At 44.0% G+C, this 26,262-nt stretch overlaps 1 protein-coding gene across 1 annotated transcript in view; it reads right to left on the bottom strand.

Annotated features, from left to right (window-relative positions):
• Positions 1 to 25,535, bottom strand: part of LOC126155239 (protein takeout-like) — a 67,244-nt gene extending 41,709 nt beyond the window's left edge. Inside the window, exons 1-2 of the mRNA XM_049916216.1 lie at positions 25,439 to 25,535; positions 5,413 to 5,505 (exon numbers count right to left, since the gene is read on the bottom strand). Coding sequence (XP_049772173.1) covers positions 5,413 to 5,505; positions 25,439 to 25,535 — 190 coding nt within the window. The remainder of the gene's footprint in view (positions 1 to 5,412; positions 5,506 to 25,438) is intronic.
• Positions 25,536 to 26,262: the final 727 nt, after the last annotated feature.

Genomic DNA, 26,262 nt, shown 5'->3' with positions numbered 1-26,262 from the left:
CTCATACATGGGAAGAGTAATTCACGTCTGTATAACTGAACTATCGATGACAAATTGCTGGAATCAGTATCTGCTGAAAATATCTAGGAGTAACTATCCAGAGAGACCTTAAGTGGAGAGATCACATAAAACAAATAGTAGGAAGACAGATGCCAGTCTGAGATTCGTGGGAAGAATCTTGAGGAAATAAGGAAGTGGCTTACAAGGCGCTTGTTCGACCGATTATTGAGCACTGTTGATCAATCTGAGAAGGGAAAAAATGGTTCACATGGCTCTGAGCACTATGGGACTTAACATCTGAGGTCATCAGTCCCCTAGAACTTAGAACTACTAAAACCTAACTAACCTAAGGACATCACACAAATCCATAGCCGAGGCAGGATTCGAACCTGCTGCTGTAGCAGTCGCGCAGTTCCGGACTGAGCGCCTAGAACCGGTCGGCCACCGCGTCCGGCTCTTACAAGGGAGGACTGATAGAAGATATAGAGAAGATCCAACGAAGAACGGCGTACTTCGTCACGGGATCGTCTAGCTGAGAGCGTTGCGGAGATGCTCAACAAACACCAGTGCTAGACGTTACAAGAGAGGTGTTGTGTATTACGCAGAGGTTTACTTTTAAATTTCGGGAGAACACTTTGCAGAAAGAGTCGGACAACGCATTACCTCCTTCCACATACATCTCGCGAAATGACCACGAGTGGTAAATTGGAGAAATTAGAGCTAATACAGAGGCTTATGAACAGTAGTTCCTTGTATGCACTATTCGCGGGTGGAGCAAGGAACAGGGTGGGAAGTTAATAATGCCGTAAGTACCCTCCGCCTCATATTGTTAGGCTTGCGGAGTAAGATGTAGATGTAGGTAAGATCATGCCGGGCTGTAACGGCTTCGAATAATGTACACTGTATTTGTGGTGCTTTTGGAGCATCAATAGAAAGCAGCTGTGTCCCCTATCTGGGGTATGAGGCAGGATTGCCTGCTTTCTGTCTGTTGCGTTGCGGGCCACGTCATTGGCATTACTTCAGTCAGTTAATGCCGACCCATCTCAAACAATCTGCGAGTGAACACAGCGAAGGAAACTGTATGCAATTAACATTTGTAGTCGGGTACCTCGCAGAAGCCCATTGCTCACGGCGGGACATGCGAGGTGTGGCTATAAAATAATGGGACTATTGCTGTAAAAAATGTTTCAGAAACATACATACGAGGTGTGATTGGAAAGTTTTAAGAATGGACTTGTAATTGTACAATGGTCGTACTTACATGTTACTGTGATACATATCCTTCAAAATAGTACCCTTCTGACTGAACACGCCAACTCCAACGAGGTTTCCACTTTTGGAAACATTCCTGAAAATTTTTTTCCTGAAGTGTGTTAAGGACACTCTCCATATTTGCCAGGATGTCTTCAATCGAGTCAAATCGCTTCCCGTTCAGTGAAAATTTCAATTTAGGAAACAGGCAGAAGTCCGCAGAGGCCAAATCAGGGGAATATGGCAGTTGTGGAGGCACACGAATTTTGAATTTGGTCAAAACTTCAACGATGGAGAAGACAAGACGAGCCGGAGTATTGTCATGGCGTAGCACCCAACTCCCTTTCCACAACGCAGCCCTTTTCTTCCGCACCTTTTCGCGCAAACGTTCAAGGACATATTTTTAGTATTCCTGGATAATTGTCTGTCCTCCAGGGGTAAATTCATGATGCACAATACCGGTAGAATCGAAAAAAATTGTCTTCAAAATGGTTCAAATGGCTCTAAGCACTATGGGACTTAACATCTGAGGTCATCAGCCCCTAGACTAAGAACTACTTAAACTTAATTAACCTAAGGACATCACACACATCCATGCCCGAGGCAGGATTCGAACCTGCGACCGTAGCAGCAGCGCGGTTCCGGACTAAAGCGCTTAGAAACGCTCGGTCACAGCGGCCGGCAACATTGTCTTCACCTTCTTCCGACTTTGCCGTGCTTTTCTCTGTCGTGGTGAATCTGGAGTCTTCCACTGCGAAGACTGCACTTTTGTTTCAGGATCATGTCCTTAGACCCAAGATCCGTCACCTGTAATTACCCTGTTTAACAAATCTGGGTAATTTTTAGTCCCATTAATCAGTTCTTGGCGTACTTCAAGTCGGTTTTGTCTCTGGTCACGTGACAACACTTTCGGAATGAATTTTGCGGACACTCGACGCATGTTCAGATCTTCGGTTAAAATTGACTGAAGTGCATAGAAACTTAAGTTCATCAGCCATCTCCTTAATTGTAAGTCTACAATCAGAGCGCACGAAGACGCGAACTTTCACAACATTTCCATTCGTTTTTGAGGTGAAAGGACGGCCGGACCGTGGTTCATCTTCAAATGATTCGCGGCCATTTTTGAATATGTTGAACCAGAGAAAAATATTTGACTGGCTCATACAATTATCTCCAAAAGCTGTTTTTAATAATTCGTAAGTGTCAGAAGCTGATTTCCCGGTTTGAAAACAAAATTTCACACAAATTCGTTGCTCCATTTTTACGTCCATTTTGATGCAGACTGAATCCAGGAACAACCTCTAACAGGCCCGCACTCAACCAGCTGCCGCAACGAACTGAATAAAGGCAACGCAGTTTCCTGTCAGAGGGCGTTCAAGAACAAGGCAATGACTCACTGAGGAGTGTACCTGCCCGCCAAACTAGTAATATCCCGAGCACGGGGTCCCGGGTTCGATTCCCGGCGGGGTCAGGGATTTTCACCTGCCTCGAGATGACTGGGTGTTTGTGTTGTCCTCATCATTTCATCATCATCCAGGAAAGTGGCGAAATTGGACTGAGCAAAGATTGGGTAATTGTACGGGCGCTGATAACCACGCAGTTGAGCGCCCCACAAACCAAACATCATCATCTCCAAACTAGTAAGCAGTGGCTCTGAGCACTATGCGACTTAACGTCTGAGGTCATCAGTCGCCTAGAACTTAGAACTAATTAAACCTAACTAACCTAAGGACATCACACACATCCATGCCCGAGGCAGGATTCGAACCTGCGACCGTAGCAGTCCCGCGGTTCCGGACTGCGCGCCTAGAACCACTAGACCACCGCGGCCGGCACTAGTAAGCAGTAGCGCATCCATTCTTAAAACTTTCCAACCAAACATTGCATTTAGTCGCCCTCAATATACTACCCTTATCTATCCCCAAAAAAGCTACACGAGAATTTTCCATTGATGGAAACAGTGCTAGAAGTTTATCTCTGTGAGCTCCTTCATGATGCATGCCGCTTTTCTCCCCATTACGTCAACGGAGTGAAATCTTGTTCCTTTTAATGTAGATTTGACCTTGGGGAATAGATAAACGCCACATGGTGCTAGGGCAGGCGGATGAGGTGGGTGGTCTAGCAATGGGACGCTGTATTCCACTAGAAACATCGTCACAGACAAAGCTGTTTCGCGTTGTCTTGATACAGAATCCATGTCTTGTTATTCAGCAATTCAGGGCGTTTTTTTCTTATTTTCTCTTGGAGTTGAGCAAGAACCTCAAGGTAGTAATGATAATTAATAGTCGGACCTTCAGGAACCCAGTGAAGATACAGAATTCTATGAATATCGAAAAAATAGTCATCGTTGCTTTGAATCTTGATTTGCTCATTCGAGGTTTTTTTGCTCTGGGTGAAGTTTGGCCCTTCCAGTGCGTGGACTGGATCTTAGTTCTGGATCATAAGTGAAAACCCATGATTCGTCAAATGTTATCACGCTTGCCAGGAAATTTAGGGTATTTTTCACTGTTATTCAAAGTGTCAGTATTTTCATGAGCTCCTTTTTGTTCGATTATGAAAATTTTCAGTACCATTTTCGCACACACTTTTCTCATGTTAAAACTGGTTATGTAAAACTCGCCTTATGCGTTCTTTGTCAATTCCTACAGTTTCAGCAATCGATCAAATACTTAACCTACGGTCGGATGTAATCAGGTTACTTACTTTTTCGACATTTTCACCCGTTTTTGATGTTGACAGGCGTCCCGAGCGTGAATCATCTTTGACGTCATCTCAGACATCTTGGAAACGCTTGAACCACTCAGAAGCTCGCATATGCAATAAACAGCTTTTGCCATACACTTAATTTAGTAAAAGATAGGTTTCCTTAGCAGTTTTTCCAAGTTTCACGCGAAACTTCACGACAAGTTATTGTTCTGTTATTACACTTACCATTTTTCCTGGAAAACAAAGTAACGGCTGTTACACAAAGGACGACCACGGCCACATTGATTGTCTGCGGTCACTAGAGATGCCTTATTCGACTGCGAAGGCTTGACGCTTCACAGCTATTCGTCTTTCATCTTTGACTCATGCATAATTACTTTGCGGCAGCATCAGTCCCCTTATTTTATAGTCATGCCTCGTATACGATGGGTCAAACAACGCAGGAACTGGCCGAGTCGTGATTCTGCGTGTTTCTAAAGTGATGCGTGAGCGTCGAGCGCTCCGCCAGGCCCGATGAGGTGTTTAACACACAGTGTAGGGAGGGTGCAGGCAAGGCTGGAGACGGTTTTATGATCTTTGGGCGTGTTTTTCGTACCGTGACCTGGATTTCTATGAACGTGATTCAGGCTGTTTATTTCAACACTCTCGGTGGCGAAGTACGAACCCACCAGGGTAGCCGAGAGCGCTAACGCGCTGCTTCCTGGACTCGGGTAGGCGCGCCGGCCCCGTATCGAATCCGCCCGGCGGATTAACGACGAGGGCGGATATGCCGGCCAGCCTGGATGTGGTTTTTAGGCGGTTTTCCACATCCGGCTAGGTGAATACCGGGCTGGTCCCCATGTTCCGACTCAGTTACACGGCTCGCAGACATCTGAACACTTTCGCACTATTCCATGGATTACACTCGACGCAGACTGTTGGGGTACACTAATTTCGTCCCGGGGGGTACGTGGTGGCGGCAGGAAGGGCATCTGGCCACATCTTAACCATTAACATGCCAAATCCGATTAACGATGGCTGACCCTGCGTAACTGTGGGACAAGGCTCAAGCGATAGATAGATAGATAGATAGGTGGCCAAGTACGATTATTCTAGAGACTCGCATCTTCCAAAATAAAAGGGGTGCATTTACAAGTTTCTAGTTGGACGTACATACAGGTACCACATCGCACCTCAGCTGACCCATTAAATGACACGAACTCAAGCCCGTGGGAAATGTGTGGAACGGTTTAGAGCAGCGGGTGAAAGAGGTGGTCAGCTTCCCCGTAATATGCTAGCTCCATGGGGTCTAACCATCAGTGAGTGACTTAGCTGAAGAAACTTGTGTAAGTTCTTCTTCGTCGAACTGAGGCAACTATTACGGGTAGAGGCGAAGTTACACGGTATTACTGTGACTCATTGTTTGTTCGATGTGTTAACATGTAGATGTTCACGTAGATTTGCGCTGGTGCTCACCTTTAATGATGCCGGGCAGGGCGGCTCGCGCGCTGCGAAGAGCACACTCATCCAGATGGATGTCGTTCTGGGAGCATGGCTTTATGTACGGCGCTGCAACACAACACAACACCTCTGAGAAAGATGAGATAAATCCAGCAGTTTTTGCATATGTAATAAATAAAGTAATACTTATTTTGAAAAAGAAATTAGTAAACTGTATACTACATACACTGAGGTGACAAAAATCATGGGATACTTCCTAATAATGTGTCGGACCTCCGTTTGCCCGGCGTAGTGCAGCAGCTCGACGTAGCAAGAACTCAACAAGTCGCTGGAAGTCCCCTTCTGAAATAATGAGCCATACTGCCTCTATAGCCATTCACAACTGCGGAACTGTTGCTGGTGCAGGATTTTGTGCACGAACTGACATCTAGATCGTGTCCTGTAAATGTTCGATGGGATTCATGTTGAGCGATCTGGGTGGACAAATAATTTGCTCGAATTCTCCTGAATGTTCTACTAACCAATTGCGAACAACAGTGGTCCTGTGACATGGCACATTGTCATCCATAAAAATTGCATCGTTTTTTGGGAACATGAAGTCAATGAATGGCTACAAACGGCCTCAGGTGGTAAACTCAGCCGACATCAGCTTGCACAGTGCCTGGTTGACAACTTGGGTCCAAGGCTTCGTGAGGTCTACGCCACATGCGAACCCTACCGACAGCTTTTACCAACTGAAATCGGGACTTATCTGACCAGGCCTCCGTGTAGGGTCCAATCGAAGAGGCCACGAGCCAGGAGGCGCACTGCAGGCGATGTCGTGCTGTTAGCAAAGGCATTCGCGTCGATCGTCTGCTGCCATAGCCCATTAACGCTAAATTTCGCTGCACTGTCCTAACAGATACATTCACGGTACCCCCACGTCGATATCTGCGGTTATTTCAGGTAGGTCGCTTGTCTATTAGTACAGAACAACTCTACGCAAACGCCGCTGGCCTCAGTCGTTAAATGAAGGCCGTAAGAGCTAATGATTGAAATTTCCTGTTATCGGCACACTCTTGACACTGTCGATCTCGGAATATTGAATTCCCAAACTATTTCCGAAACGGAATGTCCCGTGAGTCTAGCTGCAACTACAGTTCCGCGTTCAAAGTCTGTTGATTCCCCGTGCGGCCATAATGACGTCGGAAACCTTTCCACATGAATCACCTGGGTACAAATGACAACTCCGTCATTGCATTGCCTTTTTATAGCTTATGTGCGTGATACTACCGGCAAAAAAAAGTGTATCTCTGGAATTACGAATGCACAATGAAAAGTTGATTAACAATAAATCCTCTCTCATTTCGATGCCCTTTCACGCAGTAACAATTAATTTTAGTCAGTCTGTAGAGTTTATCTACATTTTACAAATCTCGTTTTTTTCAATAATTTTAGACAATACTCCTACGGTCGTCAGCGAATGATAATTAAAAGCTTAATCTTGAAAGTGTCCAGGTCGGATTTCTTATTTATTCTTGGTGTCTGATTTTGGTTAAACTGTCTACAAACCATCTCTTACACAGAACAATCGAATAGGTCATAAAATGTGAGGCATGGATAGTGTCGTATTGCACCGCCACCCATCAATCCAGTGGTCATGAAACTCTTTTGCCCCCAGAACCATTGGTGCGGTGTCTCGGAGCGCATACGTACCGTCTTATTATTAATTGGTTACCTGCACAAATTAGTATGTTATGAGCCCCCTGTATACTAGCTATAGTAAACGCACGATAAACTGACCACTGGTCATCAAGTACTGTACAAGCACTATTCGGAACATTCCGTACGACTTTTCCGTTTCAAATTAATGCCACCTTCGACGACCACGAAGCTGCGACGGTGTGATTGCCTAACGAAGTGCTGTTGTGTCGTCTGTGTGAGCGGATTATTAATTGATTAACGCTTTGACTGCCCACCACGTAAGTGTTGCCGTTTCTTAGAATGCCGGCTATTTTTATGTTTTTTCAGTATTTTTTTTTTTTTTATCAAGAGCACTAGCTAACATTTAACTGTGATTCCAACCTTTTAATAAACCTTGAAACTACTTCTTCTGGGTCACATATATAAATTGTTACACATTGTTTCCATATATATTTTATGTTATACAGTTTGTAACAAGGTTTCTTGTACATGGCTATTGTGCACTAGATGCAGTGGTATGCAGTGTCTTTTCAGCACCCCGTCCTGCCTATACCAAATACAAAAGCGTTCTATGGTTCGGAAAATGAAGAAACATTAGAAAACAACGCAGTGCTTCGTCCAACGTTTTACGAGATCAAAATTACATGTTCCTCGCAACACAATGAAGACCGACTGAGCCCGCCAAGATACATGTTGCGCTGCCATTTGTCGGGATCGGCAGTTTGCGGAAATTTTCGCGTCCCATCAAGTTACGAGACTGGCAGCCAGAGTATTTATAACAGTAATTGTATTTATTTTTAAATGCAGGGTGCTATATGAGACACGAACACAGATGTTTCCTAAATGTTTTGAATGTAATTTTTTTTTCTACTCATTTCGTTGCATTACAAAAGCCTTAATTTAATTTCACATTCCTTGTTACAAATAAGTACTGTATATGAAGATGACTGTCTCTACAACGCGCATTCACGAGTCCATGTTACTTTCAATTGAATTAATGTCATAACGGCTGATCGGTACGTGGCACATACGCCAGTGAGTTGTCAGCACTTCCAGTAACTTCCGGTAACCTCGCAGTGGCCGCGCTACAGAGGTAAGCGGCCAACTTTACGTAGCTCACGGCTAAATTCACCAACGTCAATTAAAATTAGTCACATCTTAAAATTTTACTTCCTCTGTAAGTATTTTTGTTTGTTACTGAGCATGTGAACTACACTCTTAAGAAGCTCATAACGTTATTTGACGTTTTTGAATTAGACTGTTCGTTCTTACATGGATATTGTTAAAAAATCTGTCTGAGAATAGCAAGCAGCACAAATACTTGTTTGGGGCCGTGTGCAGTTCGCAGGCTGCAGTCTGACGACCAGTGCATTAATCTGTTTAGCTATTTGATTCTCGATAGCGTTTGTGTTGCTAGTTTTACTTATTTTTCCAATGGATTAGATACTCACGTTACATCTATGATGCATCCGCAATTGTCACTCGAGACAAACTAGAAGATATGTAAAGCCACCTGCATCAGTGTCTGTTCGATTCCATACTTCAACTTCGTTGGGTGCACTCTCGTTAATTTTATTAATATTCTGTGAGACGTTTTGTAAGTCTAATAAAAGGTGACTTACACAAAAAAGAATTCGACTTATCTATAATACTTGTAAAAAGTTACTCACCTATTCAAACCAGTCCTAGTAAAATGCAAAACGTATTGCAGCAACTGAAGGATTATCGTAGTCAACTTTCTAAAGTGATAAAAAGATTTTTGTTGACATCAAAACTCACATGTGTCAAAAATGGTTCAAATGGCTCTGAGCACTATCTGACTTAACTACTGAGGTCATGAGTCGTCCCCTAGAACTACTTAAACCTAACTAACCTAAGGACAACACACACATCCATGCCCAAGGCGGGATTCGAACCTGCGACCGTAGCGTCCCCGCGGCTCCAGACTGTAGCGCCTAGAACCGCTCGGCTACTCCGCCCGCCTCACATGTGTCAGAGGATGAATGCGTGGGAGACGACAAGCTAACTGGAGGAAATTTTAACTAAGGATTTAAGTAACGCTCCTATTGAGCAACACGAAGTACTGTAAATCAACTTTGGCTTTAGACATTTTAAATATTAAACATACCTTGCAGAATATAAAATACAATTTAGAAATTCTGCACATAGTTCCTAAAACTGTACTGTTTAGCAATCTGAAATAGGAAGAGAAATTAACAACCACCATAAGAATAAACCTGAACGTTTGTTAAATGAGAAAACTCAAAAATGGTTCAAATGGCTCTGAGCAATATGGGATTTAACATCTGTGGTCATCAGTCCCCTAGAACTTAGAACTACTTAAACCTAACTAATCTAAGGACATCACACACATCCATGCCCGAGGCAGGATTCGAACCTGCGACCGTAGCGGTCACGCGGTTCCAGACTGAAGCGCCTAGAACCGCACGGCCACATCGGCCGGCTAAATGAGAAAACTGACTTCAGAGAAAAAATCTAGAATCTTCTGTCTGATTTACTGAAATTCGTATTTTAATTTCAGTTGTTAATAGTTGCTCGTTCGTCTTTCTTTTATTAAATTACAGTTTATATATAGTTCACCTATCTTTTTACGTTACATTCTCCTGTAAGCAGGCACCAGAAACATCCTTTATAAACCGTTTTTAGGGGCACGACAGGTATTTACACATCTTTACCGAGCGAGGTGGCGCAGTGGTTAGCATACTGGACTCGCATTCGGAAGGACGACGGTTCAATCCCACGTCCGGCCATCCTGATTTAGGTTTTCCGTGATTTCCCTAACTCGCTCCAGGCAAATGCCGGGATGGTTCCTTTGAAAGGGCACTGCCGACTTCCTTCCCCATCCTTCCCTAATCCTATGAGACCGATAACCTCGCTGTTTGGTCTCTTCTCCCAAACAACCTACCAACCTACCTACCCATCTTTATCTTAAGAAAATTCTTTAATAGTGAATCGTATAGGTAGCTGATATTCTATTATGATAAAAATCTTATTATATTTACTGCCCCGAAGATCTCATCTCAGCAGCGTTTTGTGACGCTACGATATCTGCAATAGCCTCAAAGTGTTGATGGTCCATTCTAGGTAGTTGAGAAACATCCTAACATCGAACATCTTTACTTCACCTGTCTCGTAAAGTCGTCACTATGGTAATCACACAACTGTCTGTTATCAACTTTTGCCGTAGCCAGATAGTTTGCCGAATTTACATCAGATGCTGCAGTTGAGCGTATACTACACAAACAGCAAAGAAGCGCCAATGTACATTGTAACCCAGGTTAAAGAAAACTGGTAGACCCGGTAAGAGAGATTCGATTAGTACTCTTCAGAGTACTGAGGACAAAATTCTCTGAGCTATCTACGTATACACCACATCATATTTACTTGCGGTAGAACTAGTATACTCTCGCTTCTGTCGATTTCGCTCACTGAAAACGATTTACAAGGTGACATTTGCTGAAAAAGCTCTTTCGAATTGCATGCCACGTGCAAGGTCCCGAAAATAATCTCGGCCGTGGAAGTAGCTGGCTCGAAACCCATTGGTAGAGAAATTTTTGGCTCCGATATTTCACCACAGTAAAGAGATACGGTGTTGAACTATGGTCCCCCAACACAAGATTGTACGTAAAAATGCTGCCTTATATCCAGCCTTCATGACGTGACAACATGTGATAGTCTTCTCAGCGTTACACTCCTTGGATGGTTACCAAGCGAGATGAGGGAATGCTGACTCGCATTCGAGAGAACGGTGGGTCGAATCCCTTTCCAGTCGTGCAAATTTTTATTTTCCGACCTTTCCCTAAATCTATTGACGCAAATGCTGGAGTGATTCACTTTAAAAGGACACGGTCGACTTCCTTTCCCACCCTTCCCAAATCTCTAAGTTCGGTTGCGTCGTTGCTGCTGTTCACTAATAATGGAAATTTCAGCGTAGATATATCTTGTACCGTCTTTTCAGTTCACTGACGGTTCATAAAAATCCAAGCACTTTACAAACGCTTTCAAATATACGCTGTATACACCAGACTGAAGAAAGGAGAGCGACCCTGCCTAAATACACTGTCACATCCAAATCACAGTTAAGTCCAAATCCGAAGCCAGCATCGTCAGTGAAGCACAACACCTAGGAATACATGAAATGTATTCGCAACTGTGAATATGGAGAACCATCAGCTCCATAATGGAACGTCGACAGCGAAAATTTGTGCCGGACTCGAACCCGGATTTCCCGCTTATCGCGAGTCATCGCCTTTCCATTTGGCTATCCCCGCCCGACTCACAGCCATATCCAAACTTTCATATGTTGTCAACTACGTGACTACAGCCTGTACTCGTACATCCGTTATATATATTCCCGTACAGGGTGTAACGCCGGAAATGCATATCCTCCTATTTCCATCTATTCCACTGCAAATTTTTTTCCTTATTTTGTTACCTGAAGATATAACATTTATGTGTCTTTGTATATTGTAATTGTTTTACTATTTGTACATATATGCATTTATGTCGATGTATAATTGGTTTGTTTTGTGAATATTATTTGTATTTATACGCTGGGTCTGGCCTAGGGAAAACTATGCTATCGAACGAATACATCGATAGGTCGTGTGGAGAACCAAAGTGTTTAGGATCTTTGGTAGTGTTAACTCTGCCGCGTGGAGTGCGGGCAGAGAGAGAGTCTGGCTGGGGTAGTGCGGCGGAGCAGGTGTGTTGTGTGACGCTCCCGCGAGTTGCCGCGCTTTTGGGGTTTGGCGGCATGTAATTGCGCTCGACTTGCTATGATAGTTTCTGACACGGTGTCGCGGACGGGAAGCATTAGCTGGCGCACATCAAGAGCCCGTTTCGCCTGGTGACCGTGTCGAGAAGAAGGCGCGCCAACATCCAGCTTCTGCAACAGCGACGGCCGACAATGAGTGACTGTCGCCACCTCCTCGATCGACGGCTTCAAACCTTCAATCAACCAACAAAGAAGACTGGAAGCACGTAAAGTTTCAGACCTGTATGGCAGACCTCAGCTTTTCAAACTGTTTCATTTTCATAACAAAATTACAGCAACATAGCATGAACCTTTGTTGCTCATTGTCCCAATTGCATTACCAAGCAGGATCCCTTCCTTTTCCGGAATGAACCCGAGTGTCGTTGAAATTCAAACGCCAGCATCATTCGATTTCACTGCTTTAATTTCAAAGTTCAGCTAAGGTATTCACAGCTGGCTACAATATTTAGATTACACAAGCACAAATTAAGAGTGCGAGTTTTGTTACCATATTTTAGCTTACCTGTGACTGCAGCTCAGCTTGGTACGTACTAAATTTTACTATTGTTAATTGTTCAGAATCATTTAATTCAAGTTCAAAGTTAAATCTCTTATTTCTAAATTGCGTAGATTCAAGTAGCTTTTGAAATGATTGTTGAGGTAGCCCAAGACTAACCGTATTTTACTGAATTTCGATGTGCTCACTATTGATTTCAGTCACTAAATTAACTTTCAGTTTTCCGGTTTATTTAATTCTTTTGCTAAATTAAGTCAGAGTGTAGCGAAATTTATTACTTCTGACAAACATTCAGTTTTCACACAACACGTGTCAACCTTCAGTTGCCACGCTTTTAGTGCTAATTGTATGTGCATTAACCTTTCTTTTTCAGTTACTATAGTAATTGTCCATAGGACTGGCGACCGTAATTTCCCCCAAATCTCAAATATCTAATTACCGCTAGTTAATTGTTAACGTAACGGCCGCACATTTACTTTCTGTATTAACTTTACCCCTTTTCAAAATTAATTTCCATCAGTTTCATTTGCATTTTTCCTTTCATTTAGATGTAACCCTTTCCTCCCTCTTTACCGACAGATTAACTTCGGTGACGATTGCTTTTCCCAAATTTCCATTAGGTACACGTGGTTTAATTTTTCACTCTCATTAAGGTCGATAAGTGAAGGGGAGGTGAAAATTTGTGCCGGAACGGGACTTGAACCCGGATTTCCCGCTTATCGCGAGTCATCGCCTTTCCATTTGGCTATCCCCGCCCGACTCACAGCCATATCCAAACTTCAATATGTTGTCAACTAAGTGACTACAACCTGTACTCGTACATCCGTTATGTATATTCCCGTACAGGGGAGACGTTTTACTTGGAAGTCGCTCGCCCGGAGTCGGCGGATAAATACGATGTTAGCAGCGCCTGTGTTATATTCCCTATTACAACGCAATATGCCTTCGGACATGCTGGACGAGCGAAGTCAAAGTAAAATGCCTCCCCCGTAGGGGACTATACATATGGATGTAGGAGTACAGGTTATAAACACATGGTTGGTGACATATGGAAGTTTGGATGTGGCTGTCAGTCGTACTCTGATAGCCATATAGTAAGGCGACCTTTCGCGATAAACGGGAAGTCGGGGTTCGAGCCACGGTCCGGCACAAATTTTCACTGCCGACACTCCATTATACAGCTGACAGTTGTCCATATTCGTAAATCCGAATATAATTCATGTATTTCATAATGGCTGTAGACGACGTATGCATGTCCGAAGGAACATTGCATCGTAATTCAGAATAACACAGATACTGAAATATCGTACATTTTACAAAAGGAAGCACGTTTATTACTGACACAAACGTGCTGACAGAACAGAACTGATCTGCTGGATGTAGAGTGCAGCTATTTATACAAACATCGAATATTCCATAACGCTGGCATTTATATAGATATCGAATATTTCAGAGTATACAAAAAAATAAAGATATTTAAGAACCTCCCAGAAAAGATAAATTCTAAAAAAAAATATTCGTGATTGTTTGGATTTGAACTGGTGTCTCTGACCTGCAACAGGCCGGCTAGCGACGTTAACGACTACACCACACAATCACTACGGCAGCTTTTGCCAATAATTCAATAAGTCACAGGGACGTTCGTTACAACATTAGGGATTAAACTGATCAATACTTTAGCAGTTCACAAAACTCAACTAAACGGAGAAACTGATCTGGTGGGAAGAAGAAAAGGGCGTTGTACCTCCAACACATGAATGTGCAATTTAGTACTGTGACATTTAAAGTACTCTTTGCTCTCGTGACTATCATAAATCAAAACATGCTGTTTTGTGGAGTGGTATTTTTGTCTCTAACTGTATCATCATCCTCCACTACTGCAGGTCCTCTACACTGGGATATCCGATTTGAGCCCTGGTGATGGAAGAAATTGTCACTACCAGTATTTGTCCAGTAAGGGAAGAAGAGAATCCTATTTACGAGACGCCATTATTCTGGATCACGCAGTGTATAATGGAGTGAAGTGGTCTTACACTATTGATGGTAAAATGGAAATGAGCGTTTGGCGTCATTGGCCGGGAGGCCCCTGACGGGGCGGGTCCGGCCGCCTCGATGCAGGTCTTATTACATTCGACGCCACATTGGGCGACCTGCGCGTCGGATGGGGATGAAATGATGATGAAGACAACACAACACCCAGTCCCAGAGTGGAGAAAATCCCCGAGCCAGCCGGAAATCGAACTCGGGCCCCTTACAACAAAAGCCGTTACGCTGACCATTCAGCTATCGGGGCGGACACTATTGCTGGTGAAAGTTGGTCAGATGGGGACGTTAAGACCGATGCTGTTCGAGAGGAGTAGCCTATGGTCCGGCACCAGCTATCACGCTCTCCGTTCCCTCTTCATCACACAAGACGAACATGAGATCACGCTAAACACACAAACATTACTTTCGTCTTCACTCAATGGACACACCAGAGACAGGTCTCATGCAACACACGGTTTTCATGGGATCATTGTGCGGGAAAACCATTACCGATTAAGTGGCTGAACAACCCTACTGGGCCTCCCAGCCAAGAAAGCCGCAAGACTCTTTGTAGCCGCATTCTACCGTGGTTGTTGAAATATTACCTTTTGGACGTACAATGGCTCTCGATAATTCCAAGTTCAAAGGACTTAACAAAAAGCTTCGAAAGACTGAGAGTTCGAATTCAAGCGAGTTTGACTGATTTCAGTAAAATTTGGAAATAAAAGTTTAAAAAATGGAACAGCAGTTTCAATAACATAATTTTCTTAACGAATAGGGAAGCGGAAAGTAACAACTGGAGTTCAATATAAACTTTTTTTACCAGCGTTATTATTTTATATTTATTTTAATATCTCAAACGAAAGGTACACAGATGTGTCCAAAAATATGCAAGGAAAAATCATTTTACATTCTGAACAAACTCTCGTAATACCAAGGCGAGAGTGGGAAATTTTATACGCGCCTTTTGAAAATATTGTAATCAAGTGATGTACTTTATACCTTAAGATTTTGAAAAAAAATTGTTGTTTTTAATGACTTCTTAAATCAGATTCCATAATTACTTCGAATTGTCTACCCCCGGTAGGTGAGTGGACAGTGCGACAGAATGTCCATCCTAAGGGCCCGAGTTCGATTCCTGGCTGGGTCGGAGACTTTCTCCGCTCAGGGACTGGGTGTTGTGTTGTCCAAATCATCGTCATTTCATCCCCATCGACGCGCAAGTCGCCGAATTGGCGTAAAATCCAATGACTTGCACCCGACGAACGGTCTACGCGACGGGAGGGCATAGTCATACGACATTCTTATTGCTTAGAATTTTCCAGTAAAACGTAACACAAAAAATTTAAGCCTTTTAAGACTTTTCGCAGCAAATGTCATATTCAGATTTTCAAGCCATGGACCATCGTTACATATCTATATACATTTAAACAATATATTGTGAATAAATCTCAACGATAATTAAGGAAATCTGTATTTTTTAATTTTTTGTGATGAGCATTAAGTACCTTCCGTGCATATTACAGAAAATACGTTGGCACTACTAAGATTCTGCTAAAAGATGTTTTCGGTTTCTGGACCCTACGTTTAATTTATTTTGTCGTGGGCATAAAGTACCCGCCGCCCCACCGTAATACGACTTATGGAAAATAAGTAGATGTTGTTAGGGTTAGCGCTCCCATTTTCGACCACAAAAGCAAAGATAAGCTCCGCGTTCTGGCCCACACGGACCATCGTGACCAGCCGACCACCGTGTCATCCCCTGCCAATGGCGTCAGCATACCGCTCTCCCGTCCGCTGTTGGCTTTCTTGATCTTGGAGCCGCTATTTCTCACTCAAATAGCTCCTAAATTGGCTTCACGAGGCTGAATGCACCCCGTTCCAGTCCTCCCAACAAGGCGGTACTGAGAATAGAACTCGAATCCTCCGCATAGCAGCCAGAAACGCGGACTACGTTTTTTTTAGGGTTTTTGTATCTCCGTCAGTAAAAATGGAACCCTTATAGGATCGGTTTGTTGCCCGTCCGTCCGTCTGTCTTTCTGTCCGACTGTTAAGAATACATTTTTCAGGAACGGGCCGACGTATCAAGTTGAAATTTATGTCACATACTGAGGTCTATGGTCTCTCGGTGGAGCAAAAAACTTAAGTCAGTGAATTTAAAAGATACGGCCATTTATATCACATAGTTTGATACTAGTAAACTCACTCATCAAAATGTATGCTGTACTTCCCGTTGACATGGAATCATGAAATTTGGCAAGAAGCAAGGTTTCACAGTACTACTAAAGAAAAAAAGTCCGAGTCCGAAAATGGTTAAATTATAATTGATCACGCAAAAATATCTTTCTGCCATTAAAACTTACATAGCATTCATAATCCGTACAATTCACAAAAGAATTATATTATAGCATGCAAATATAATGCCAACGGCCGGCCGGTGTGGCCGAGCGGTTCTAGGCGCTTCAGCCTGGAACCGCGCGACCGCTACGGTCGCAGGTTCGAATCCTGTCTCGGGCATGGATGTGTGTGATGTCCTTAGGTTAGTTAGGTTTAAGTAGTTCTAAGTTCTAGGGGAGTGATGACCTCAGATTACAAGTCCCATAGTGCTCACAGCCATTTGAACCATAAAGCCAACGGCCATGCCGCAGTGGTAACACCGGTTCCCGTCAAATTATGAAACGTCCCCTTAGAACAATTATACACGACTGTGCTTAAACTGACACACAATATTTTTAGCGCAACGCAATCTGACTTTCAAAAATCCCTACCAAAGAATGGCCCTGACTAACATTAACCTATGCGTTTCACAAATCGCTTACCCCACGAAAATCTTGGTTACTCGAACTACTGCAATACAGCAATCGCCACTACTGCCAGCTAAATAAAAGATTCAAACTACTGAAGGCACTAACTACTGATAGGCATAGTTAGCAAATGAAAGATTTTAATAGAGAACAAACAATGTATTTACCTTAATAATCATAATATATATGCCATCCAGTCTTACAAATTTCAAATCTCCAACATTTCTCTCCCCACATCCACCACTGCTGGCGGCTCACCTCCAACTGCGCAACGCTACGCGCTGTTCACATCCAGCTGCCGATGCCCAACACTACAATGGCAGACAACAATGCAAACTAGCCACAGACTGCACACAGCACAGCCAGTGATTTTCATACAGAGCGCTACGTGGCGTTACCAATAAGAAAACCTAAACAGCCTACTTACAAAACTACTGAACTTAAGCGCTGTCGGGCTGGGCTAGCACTGGGATGGGTGACCATCCGGTATGCCGAACGCTGTTGGCAAGCGGGAGCGACTAAGCCCTTGTGCGGCAAACTGAGGAGCTACTTGACTGGGAAGTAACGGCTCCGCTCTCGTGAACTGGCATACGGCCGGGACAGAGGAGAGCTGACCACATGCCCCTCCATATCTGCATTCAGTGACGGCTGGGGGCTGAGGAAGACACGGCGGTTGGTCGTTACCGTTGGGCCTTCTAAGGCATGTTCGGACGGTGTTTATTTTAGTTTATGCATATATAAAAAGTAAGTTGTAGTCATGTTTTAGTAAGTAAATAAAAATATTTCATTAAATTCTCTCTCTCTATGCATACATAAACTGAAGTCCCCTGCTCGCTTTTCTTTGTACGTCCGGACAAGTCTTAGGAGATACTGTAGAGATTTTGATACAGTCTTGGAATTCCTGGAACTGAAATTCTGACAGAATCGATATCGATTAGAGGCAAAAATGGTCGATTCCCTGGATGGGTGACCTGTCTGTATACATAATTAAGTTTGTACGGAAACCTCAGTCTACGAATCATAATAGCCTTTAGCCATTCTTTTTTTTTTGTCGTCTTTCTTTTGTTGGTTGATTCGGGGGAGGGGACCGAACAGCGAGATCATCGGTCCCATCGGATTAGGGAAGGATGCGGTAAAAATTCGGCTGTGCCCTTTCAAAGGAACCATCCGGCATTTGCCTGGAACGATTTAGGGAAATCACGGAAACCTAAATCAGGATGGCCGGACGCGGGTTTGAACCGTCGTCCTGCCGAAGACGAGTCCAGTGAGCTAACCACTGCGCCACCTCGCTCGGCCGTCTTCCTTTGTATACGTTTCTGCGCACCGTTCATTTTTTCGTCAGTGGTTTTGTGTGGATGCCACATGACTTCTTTCAAACTCCGCCGGTGAAAGCTTCAATCAGTTTTTATATGATCCGTAGTAGCAGCGACTCTAAGCTACGGGTTGTCAACAGAAGTGTTAAAAACAAAGTTATATTTTCCTTAAATCCAGTGAGCTACTCCTAACATCTGTCGAACCCTTCAGTGCCCGCACTAAGAGCGAATGCCACAGAGATTTTTTCCTATTACCTCCGACAGGTACACTAACGGGAAAAAAATCGCAACTCCAAAAAACAATAAACCTAAAGAAATTTCGGGAATACATTTGTTGAGATACAATAGTTAAGTTCCCATAAGCTTCTTCCTTATTCCATATCTAAGTGATTAACATTGCAAGATCACGGGTTAAGGTCAATATAAGAGCGTGAGAAGCAAATGTGAAATGTTGGTTCATTAACAACCAGTGTAACCGCCAGAATATTGAGCGCAAGCATGCAAATACGCATGAATTGTGTTGTAAAGGTACCAATGTCAGTTTGTGGGTTGGAGTTCCATGCCTGTTGTACTTGGTCGGTCAATACACAGACAGTTAATCATGGTTGTCGATGACGCTGGAGTTATCGTCCGATGATGTCCCATATGTGCTTCTTTGGAGACAGGTCTGGTGACTGAGCACGCATAGGCAACACCTCTACACTCTGTAGAGCTTGTTGAGTTACAATATCACTATTTGGGAGAGCGTTATCCCGTTGAAAACTAGCCCTGGAATGCTTTCAGGAATGGCAGCACAACAGGTCGAACACCAGACTGACGTACAAATTTGCACTCGGGGCACGTAAGATAACCTCTAGAGTGCTCCTGGTGTCATACGAAATCGGACTCCAGACCGTAACTCATGGTGGAGGCTCAGTGTGTCTGGCGCGCAGACAGATTGGCTGCAGGCCCTCAACTAGACTACTCCTAACTAAAACCACAGCCATCATTGGTGCCGAGACAGAACCAGCTTTCAACAGAAAATAAGACAGACCTGCACCCTGCCTTCCAATGACCTCTCGCTTGACCCCACTCAAGTAGCAAATGGCGGTGGTTTGAGGTCAGCGGTATGCACGCTAGAGGGCTCTGAGCTCTCTTTGAAGTAACAGATTCGTAACAGTTCGTCCTGTCACTGTAGTGCCAACTGCTGCTCAAATTGCTGCTACAGATGCAGTACGTTGCTCCATAAGCCAAACACGATGGTCTTCCCTCTCTGTAGTGCCACGTGGCCGTCCGGAGTCCGGTCTTCTTGCGACCGTACATTCTCGTTATCGCCGCCGCCAGCAATCGTGTACAGTGCCTACGTTCCTGTCAAATCTTTCAGAAATATCGCAGAAGCAACATCTAACTTCTCGTACCTCTATTACACGACCTCGCTCAAACTCAATGAGGTGCTGATAATGGCGTCTTTGTCGCCTTAAAGGTATTCTTGACTAACATCAACCCACTACGCCCATCTCAAATGTAACTAACACTCACGACCGTTATAGCTTGCACTTAAAACTCTGAGAAGCTCATCTGCAGAAACCAGCATGGTTTTAGGAAACAGCGGCCATGCGAGACACAGCTGGCCCTCTTTGTGCATGATATACAACATGCTCTAGATACCGGCTTCCAGGTTGATGCCATATTTCTCGACTTTCGAAAGGCGTTCGATTCAGTTCCGCACTATCGCTTGCTCCAAAAAGTGCGCGCTTACGGTCTATCCGATGACGTATGCGGTTGGATAGAAAGTTTTCTAACAGACAGGGAGTAGTATGTCGTCCTGAACGGGGTGACTTCAACAGAAACAAGCGTAACTTCAGGTGTGCCCCAGGGCAGCGTTAATAGGTCCGCTGCTTTTTACGATTTGCATGAACGATCTGGTTGATGGTATTGACAGCGGCATTAGACTGTTTGCCGATGATGCTGTAGTCTACAGGAAAGTAGTATCACACGAAAGTTGTGAACAAATCAATGAGGATTTGCTGAAAATAAATGCGTGGTGTAATGACTGGCAGTTATCTCTCAATATTAGTAAGTGTAACCTACTGTGTATAACAAGGCAAAAATCCCCATTAATGTACGAGTACAAAATAAATGTCCAGTCTTTGGAAGCGGTAACATCCGTCAAGTACCTGGTGTGACTATTCGAAATGATCTCAAATGGAATAATCAGATTACACAAGTAACGGGTAAGGCAAACTCTACATTGCGGTTTATTGGTAGAATCCTGAAGCGATGCAGTCCTTCAACAAAGGAAATAGCTTACAATACGTTAGTTCGTCCAGTCTTAGAGTATTGTTCGTCTGTATGGGACTCTTACCAGTTGGGTCTGATTCAAGAGATTGAGAAGGTTCAAAGAAGAGCGGCAAGATTCGTGACTGGTACATTAAGCCATCGCGAGAGCGTTACAAATCTCATAGAAAGTTTGAAGTGGGACACACTTGCAGATAGACGGCGCGCTAAACGGAAGGGGCTGCTCACTAAATTCCGAAATCCGATTTTCACCGAGGATGTAGAGCATATGTTATTACCACCAACTTTCAAATCGCACCATTCAAAGATAAGGGAAATAAGAGCTCGAACTGAAGCGTTCAGACAGAGGGGGGGGGGGGATATGACTTTGGCGCGAATTGTGCCCTCCGCCACACACCGCTTGATGGCTAGCGGAGTGTATATGTAGATGTAGATGTCAAGCAAACCTGATCTGCATCCTCGTAGTGGCGCTACTAGCGACCCTCTTCTGCGACTGGCACGCAGTTGGAATAGACATCATCTTTCATACGTACAAATACGCCTACCAGCCTTCGTTCATGTCGCCTAACTCCTTGGTGTTGCGATTGTTTTCCCATCATTGTACGTTTTCTCCTCTATATTGGCTAAGTCATTTATTACCTCCGACATATACGTTTTTTCCTCCGCATTGACTATCATCCCATTTATTACCTAAGACAGATACTTTTTTCCTCTGCGTTGACTAACACATTTCCAAAGCATTCCTTAGGAACTGGAAACTCACCTTGCCGGATCCGTTTTCTCCCCCCCCCCCTCCCCCAACCCTACACCCCAGTGATAATTTTCAAATTTTCAGCAATCTCATCTTTCTTTGACTCCACATTCCATAGACTGAATTACCCGTTTCATTTTTAAGAAATTCAAACAACTTCTTTGAAGACGTTTTTACAACTGTTTTATGTTGTTCGTGATACTTTATGCATTTTTTGGAAATAAAACCATCTAGATTCCTTAACATATTTCTTTATTTATTAGGCCGTTTCGGCTGTTGGAATCAGCAGATCTGTGTTTAAGATTTAAGTCACGTAAAGAACTACGCGCGCTTGTTACACATTTTCAAGCTACAAAAGATGAAATATTGTCAAGTTTAACAATTTTAAAAAGTTGGTTCACCAAAACTTGTAATTTGTAAAACAAGGTTCAACACCAGTATCAATAAAATCTATGCCTAATCGGGTCGCCAACTATCAACTAGGCTCAAACAATTGTACAACCATATGAATTCTAGCCGACGGGTAGCGCTAATGTGGTGGACGCTGCCTTCAACTTCTTTTCTCCTTCATAGTTATAAAATGACAGACAGTTTTAAAATTACAAACATTCAAAGTCAGATTACAAGACACGATTTAAAGGAGTACTGTTGCTCATTTATAAAATAATTTGACTTTGTGCTGTCCCTTATACTTACCTCTATGTATAATTTTTTTGAGCCAAGTTGACAGTTGACCCCCCGATTAGGGAGAGCTTTTATTGATACTGACACTGAAATCTACTCTACTCTGTAGGAATCAGCATGGGTTTCGAAAAAGACGATCGTGTGAAATCCAGCTCGGGCTATTCGTCCACGAGACTCAGAGGGTTCCCACGTAGATGCCGTGTTTCTTGACTTCCGCAAGGCGTTTGGTAGAGTTCCCCACAGTCACTTAATGAACAAAGTAAGACCATATGGACTATCAGACCAATTGTGTGATTGGATTGAAGAGTTCCTAGATAACAGAACGCAGCATGTCATTCTCAATGGAGTAATAAGAGTGATTTCAGGTGTGCCGCAGGGGAGTGTCGTAGGACCGTTGCTATTCACAATATACATAAATGACGTGGATAACATCGGAAGTTCAATGAGGCTTTTTGCGGATGATGCTGTAGTATATCGAGAGGTTATAACAATGGAAAATTATACTGAAATGCAGGAGAATCTGCAACGAATTGACGCATGGTGCAGGGAATGGCAATTGAATCTCAATGTAGACAAGTGTAATGTGCTGCGAATACATAGAAAGAAAGATCCTTTAACATTTAGCTACAATATAGCAGGTCAGCAACTGGAAACAGTTAATTTGAAAAAAAAAAAAATGGTTCAAATGGCTCTGAGCACTATGGGACTTAACATCTATGGTCATCAGTCCCCTAGAACTTAGAACTACTTAAACCTAACTAACCTATGGGTGTCACACAACACCCAGTCCTCACGAGGCAGAGAAAATCCCTGACCCCACCGGGAATCGAACCCGGGAACCCGGGCGTGGGAAGCCAGAACGCTATCGCACAGTTAATTCCATAAATTATCTGGGAGTAGGCATTAGGAGTGATTTAAAATGGAATGGCCATATAAAATTAATCGTCGGGAAAGCAGATGCCAAGCTGAGATCCATTGGACGAATCCTAAGGAAATGCAATCCAAAAACAAAGGAAGTAGGTTACAGACACTTGTTCGCCCACTGCTTGAATACTGCTCACCGGTGTGGGATCAGTGCCAGATAGGGTTGATAGAAGATATAGAGAAGATCCAACGGAGAGCAGCGCGCTTCGTTACAGGATCATTTAATAATCGCGAAAGCGTTAGCGAGATGATAGATAAACTCAAGTGGAAGACTCTGCAAGAGAGACGTTCAGTAGCTCGGTACCGGATTTTGTTGAAGTTTCGAGAACATACCTTCACCGAGGAGTCAAACAGAATATTGATCCCTCCTACGTATATCTCGCGAATAGACCATGAGGATAAAATCAGAGAGATTAGACCCCACACAGAGGCATAGCGACAATCTTTCTTTCCATGAACAATACGAGACTGGAATAGAAGGGAGAAGCGATAGAGGTACTCAAGGTACCCTCCGCCACACATCGTCAGGTGGCTTGCAGAGTATGGATGTAGATGTAGATGTAGATGTAGAACCTTGTTTTAGAAGTTACTAGTTTTGGTGACTGAACTTTTAAAAAATTTTTAATTTTATTTTTCATCTTTTGAAGCTTGACTACGTGTAACAATCTCTTGTCGTTCTTTATGTTCCTTTAATCTTAATTATAGATCCGATAGCAGTAGCCGAAACGGTGTACTAAACAAAGAAATATACAGTGCCCAGTGACATTAATGTGACCGCCTATCAAAAGCCTGGATAGCCACCTTTTGCAGCGTGGACCGCTGCGAGATATGGAAGAAGGGAGTCCATGTGGTTCTGACGTTCTAACAGGAATGTGGAGCAGTGCTGACTAACAGGGCCATGGCCAGCTGCGCTGGGTTACTCGGTTGAGCATCCATGGCGCGATCATCCCGATCGAGGTGATCCAGCAGATTCTCGACTGGGCTTAAATGCGGGGAGTTTGGTGGCCAGGGGAGTACGGTAAACTCATTCCTGGTGCTCTTCGAACCAGGAGCATACACTGCAAGCCGTGTGACCCGTTGCATTGTCCTGCTGGTAGATGCCATTGTGCCGAGGAAAAACTACATGTAATCGTGTACATGGTCCCCAAGGATAGATGCATGCTTGTGTTGATCCACTGTGCCTTCCAGAATGACGAGATCACGTAGGGAATGCCCTCTGGCCTTGACCCTTCCGACGATTGTTGCAGGGTCTTTGCATTCAGGCGTTTCATGCCGTACATGCCAACAGCCCTCTGTCATAAAGCGTGATTCATGTACAAAGACCACTCATCGCCACTCAGTGGTCGTCGAGTTGCGGTACTGGCGCGCAAATTCAAGCGTTCGTCGCCGGTGAAAAGCAGTTACCACGGGTGCATGAACCAGACTCCTGCTGAGGAGACCCATACGCAACAACGTTCGCTGAACGCTCCTTGAGGAGACGCTATTGGTTGGATTTTGGTTCATCTGGGCGGTCAGTTGCTCAACCGTTGCACGTCTATTCCTCCGTGTCATCTATAGCCTATGGTGCACCATATGCGCTTCGGCGCCGATTTTGGATAGCGTCATTTTCCCATACACGGCATACTTTAACCACGGCGACACGCTAACAGTTACAAACTTAGCAGTATCGGAAATGTTTCCACCCTTGGCCCGAACACCAATAATCATGCCCTTTTGGACTTCAGATGAATCTCTCCGTTTCCGCATTGCGACAAGGACTGCACTGTTTTCCGCGTCCCCTATAAACTTTATATACCCTCCACTGCTAGTGCTGCCGCCTACCGTCTGTGAGTGGTTATTGCACGATGACACCGTACACAGGCGGAGGTTATGTATTAAGCGATCTAGACCAGTTCTATTCACAAAACATTCACAAAGGTCGCGGACTCGTACAGGAAGTTATACACCGTTGAGCAAACAAATGAGTATCACGAAGAGTTGAATGACGAACCAACCGAACCAATTTGTATTAGCGAGTGTTGGATAATCGCTGACGTCGAATTATTATACGGTGTCCGCAGTGCGGTCTGCAATGACCGTCGTTTCCATTTCACGATTCTACGGAAACGCATGTGACTTCTTCAATTTATCGAGGCTTTTTCGAGGATATTGGCAACCGGTTCGATTTATCTAGTAATTAGATTCGTAGAGTTTCGAATTAGCAGCAGTCGACTGTGCGACAGTTTGCAACAGAAACAATAAAGAAATGTTGACGCATGAATGAACGGTTGATGTGTGTCCACTTACGCAGTTTGTGCGAGGCGAGGACGGCGGGCACGAACGCCACAACGAGGGCGGCGGCGGCCAGAGCGGTGAGCGCGGTGGTCCTCTGCCGGGGAGACATGTTGACGACTGGGAAGAGGCGGTGCGCCAGCCGGCCTTTTATTGCGTACCGTCTCTTCTCGCGGGAGCCTGCCACTCACCCTGTGGCGATCACTGATTTCACAACGCGACGCGACAGCGCAGTCGCCGCTTCCGCCACATGAACGCGGCGGCACTCCACACTCGCTACCGCTGAGGTTATCTAGTTTCCTCTACTTTTCTTCCTGATCGGTGGATACGGGCCTGATGCAAAAGCTCTTAACGTTTCTTGGAGCGGTAGTTATTTTGTATCGCGTTTTGGACACGGTAATACCTTATTGCTCACAACACCTATCGACACCCAGACTTGCAGCTTTCCGCCCATGGCTGCACCCTCTCATGTCTGTTTCCATGTCCAAATAAGATTTCAGAGCAGAGTTACATAATTAAATTGATTTCCCCTTCTCTATGCTCTCTCTCTGTTGCTGCTTCCAACGCCTGCAAGAAGTGGTGTACAATCCCATACCTAGGACAGATATCACAGAGCATAGCAGAAACATTGAAATCCTGCAAATATACGAGAATGCCACAGCCCAGTATATTTTCAATAGCGAAGGTAAGACCTAATTACTAGTCAACAATGGGCTACACAGAATTATTTGTCGTGTGATAAGTTTTGTGTTTCTAGAATGAAATTTTCACTCTACAGCGGAGTGTGCGCTGATATGAAACTTCCTAGCAGATTAAAACTGTGTGCCAGACCGAGACTC

The sequence above is a fragment of the Schistocerca cancellata genome, chromosome 2 (genome assembly GCF_023864275.1).
Source record: "Schistocerca cancellata isolate TAMUIC-IGC-003103 chromosome 2, iqSchCanc2.1, whole genome shotgun sequence".
Taxonomy (NCBI): Eukaryota; Metazoa; Arthropoda; class Insecta; order Orthoptera; family Acrididae; genus Schistocerca; species Schistocerca cancellata.
This window is presented reverse-complemented; position numbering and strand designations above follow the sequence as displayed.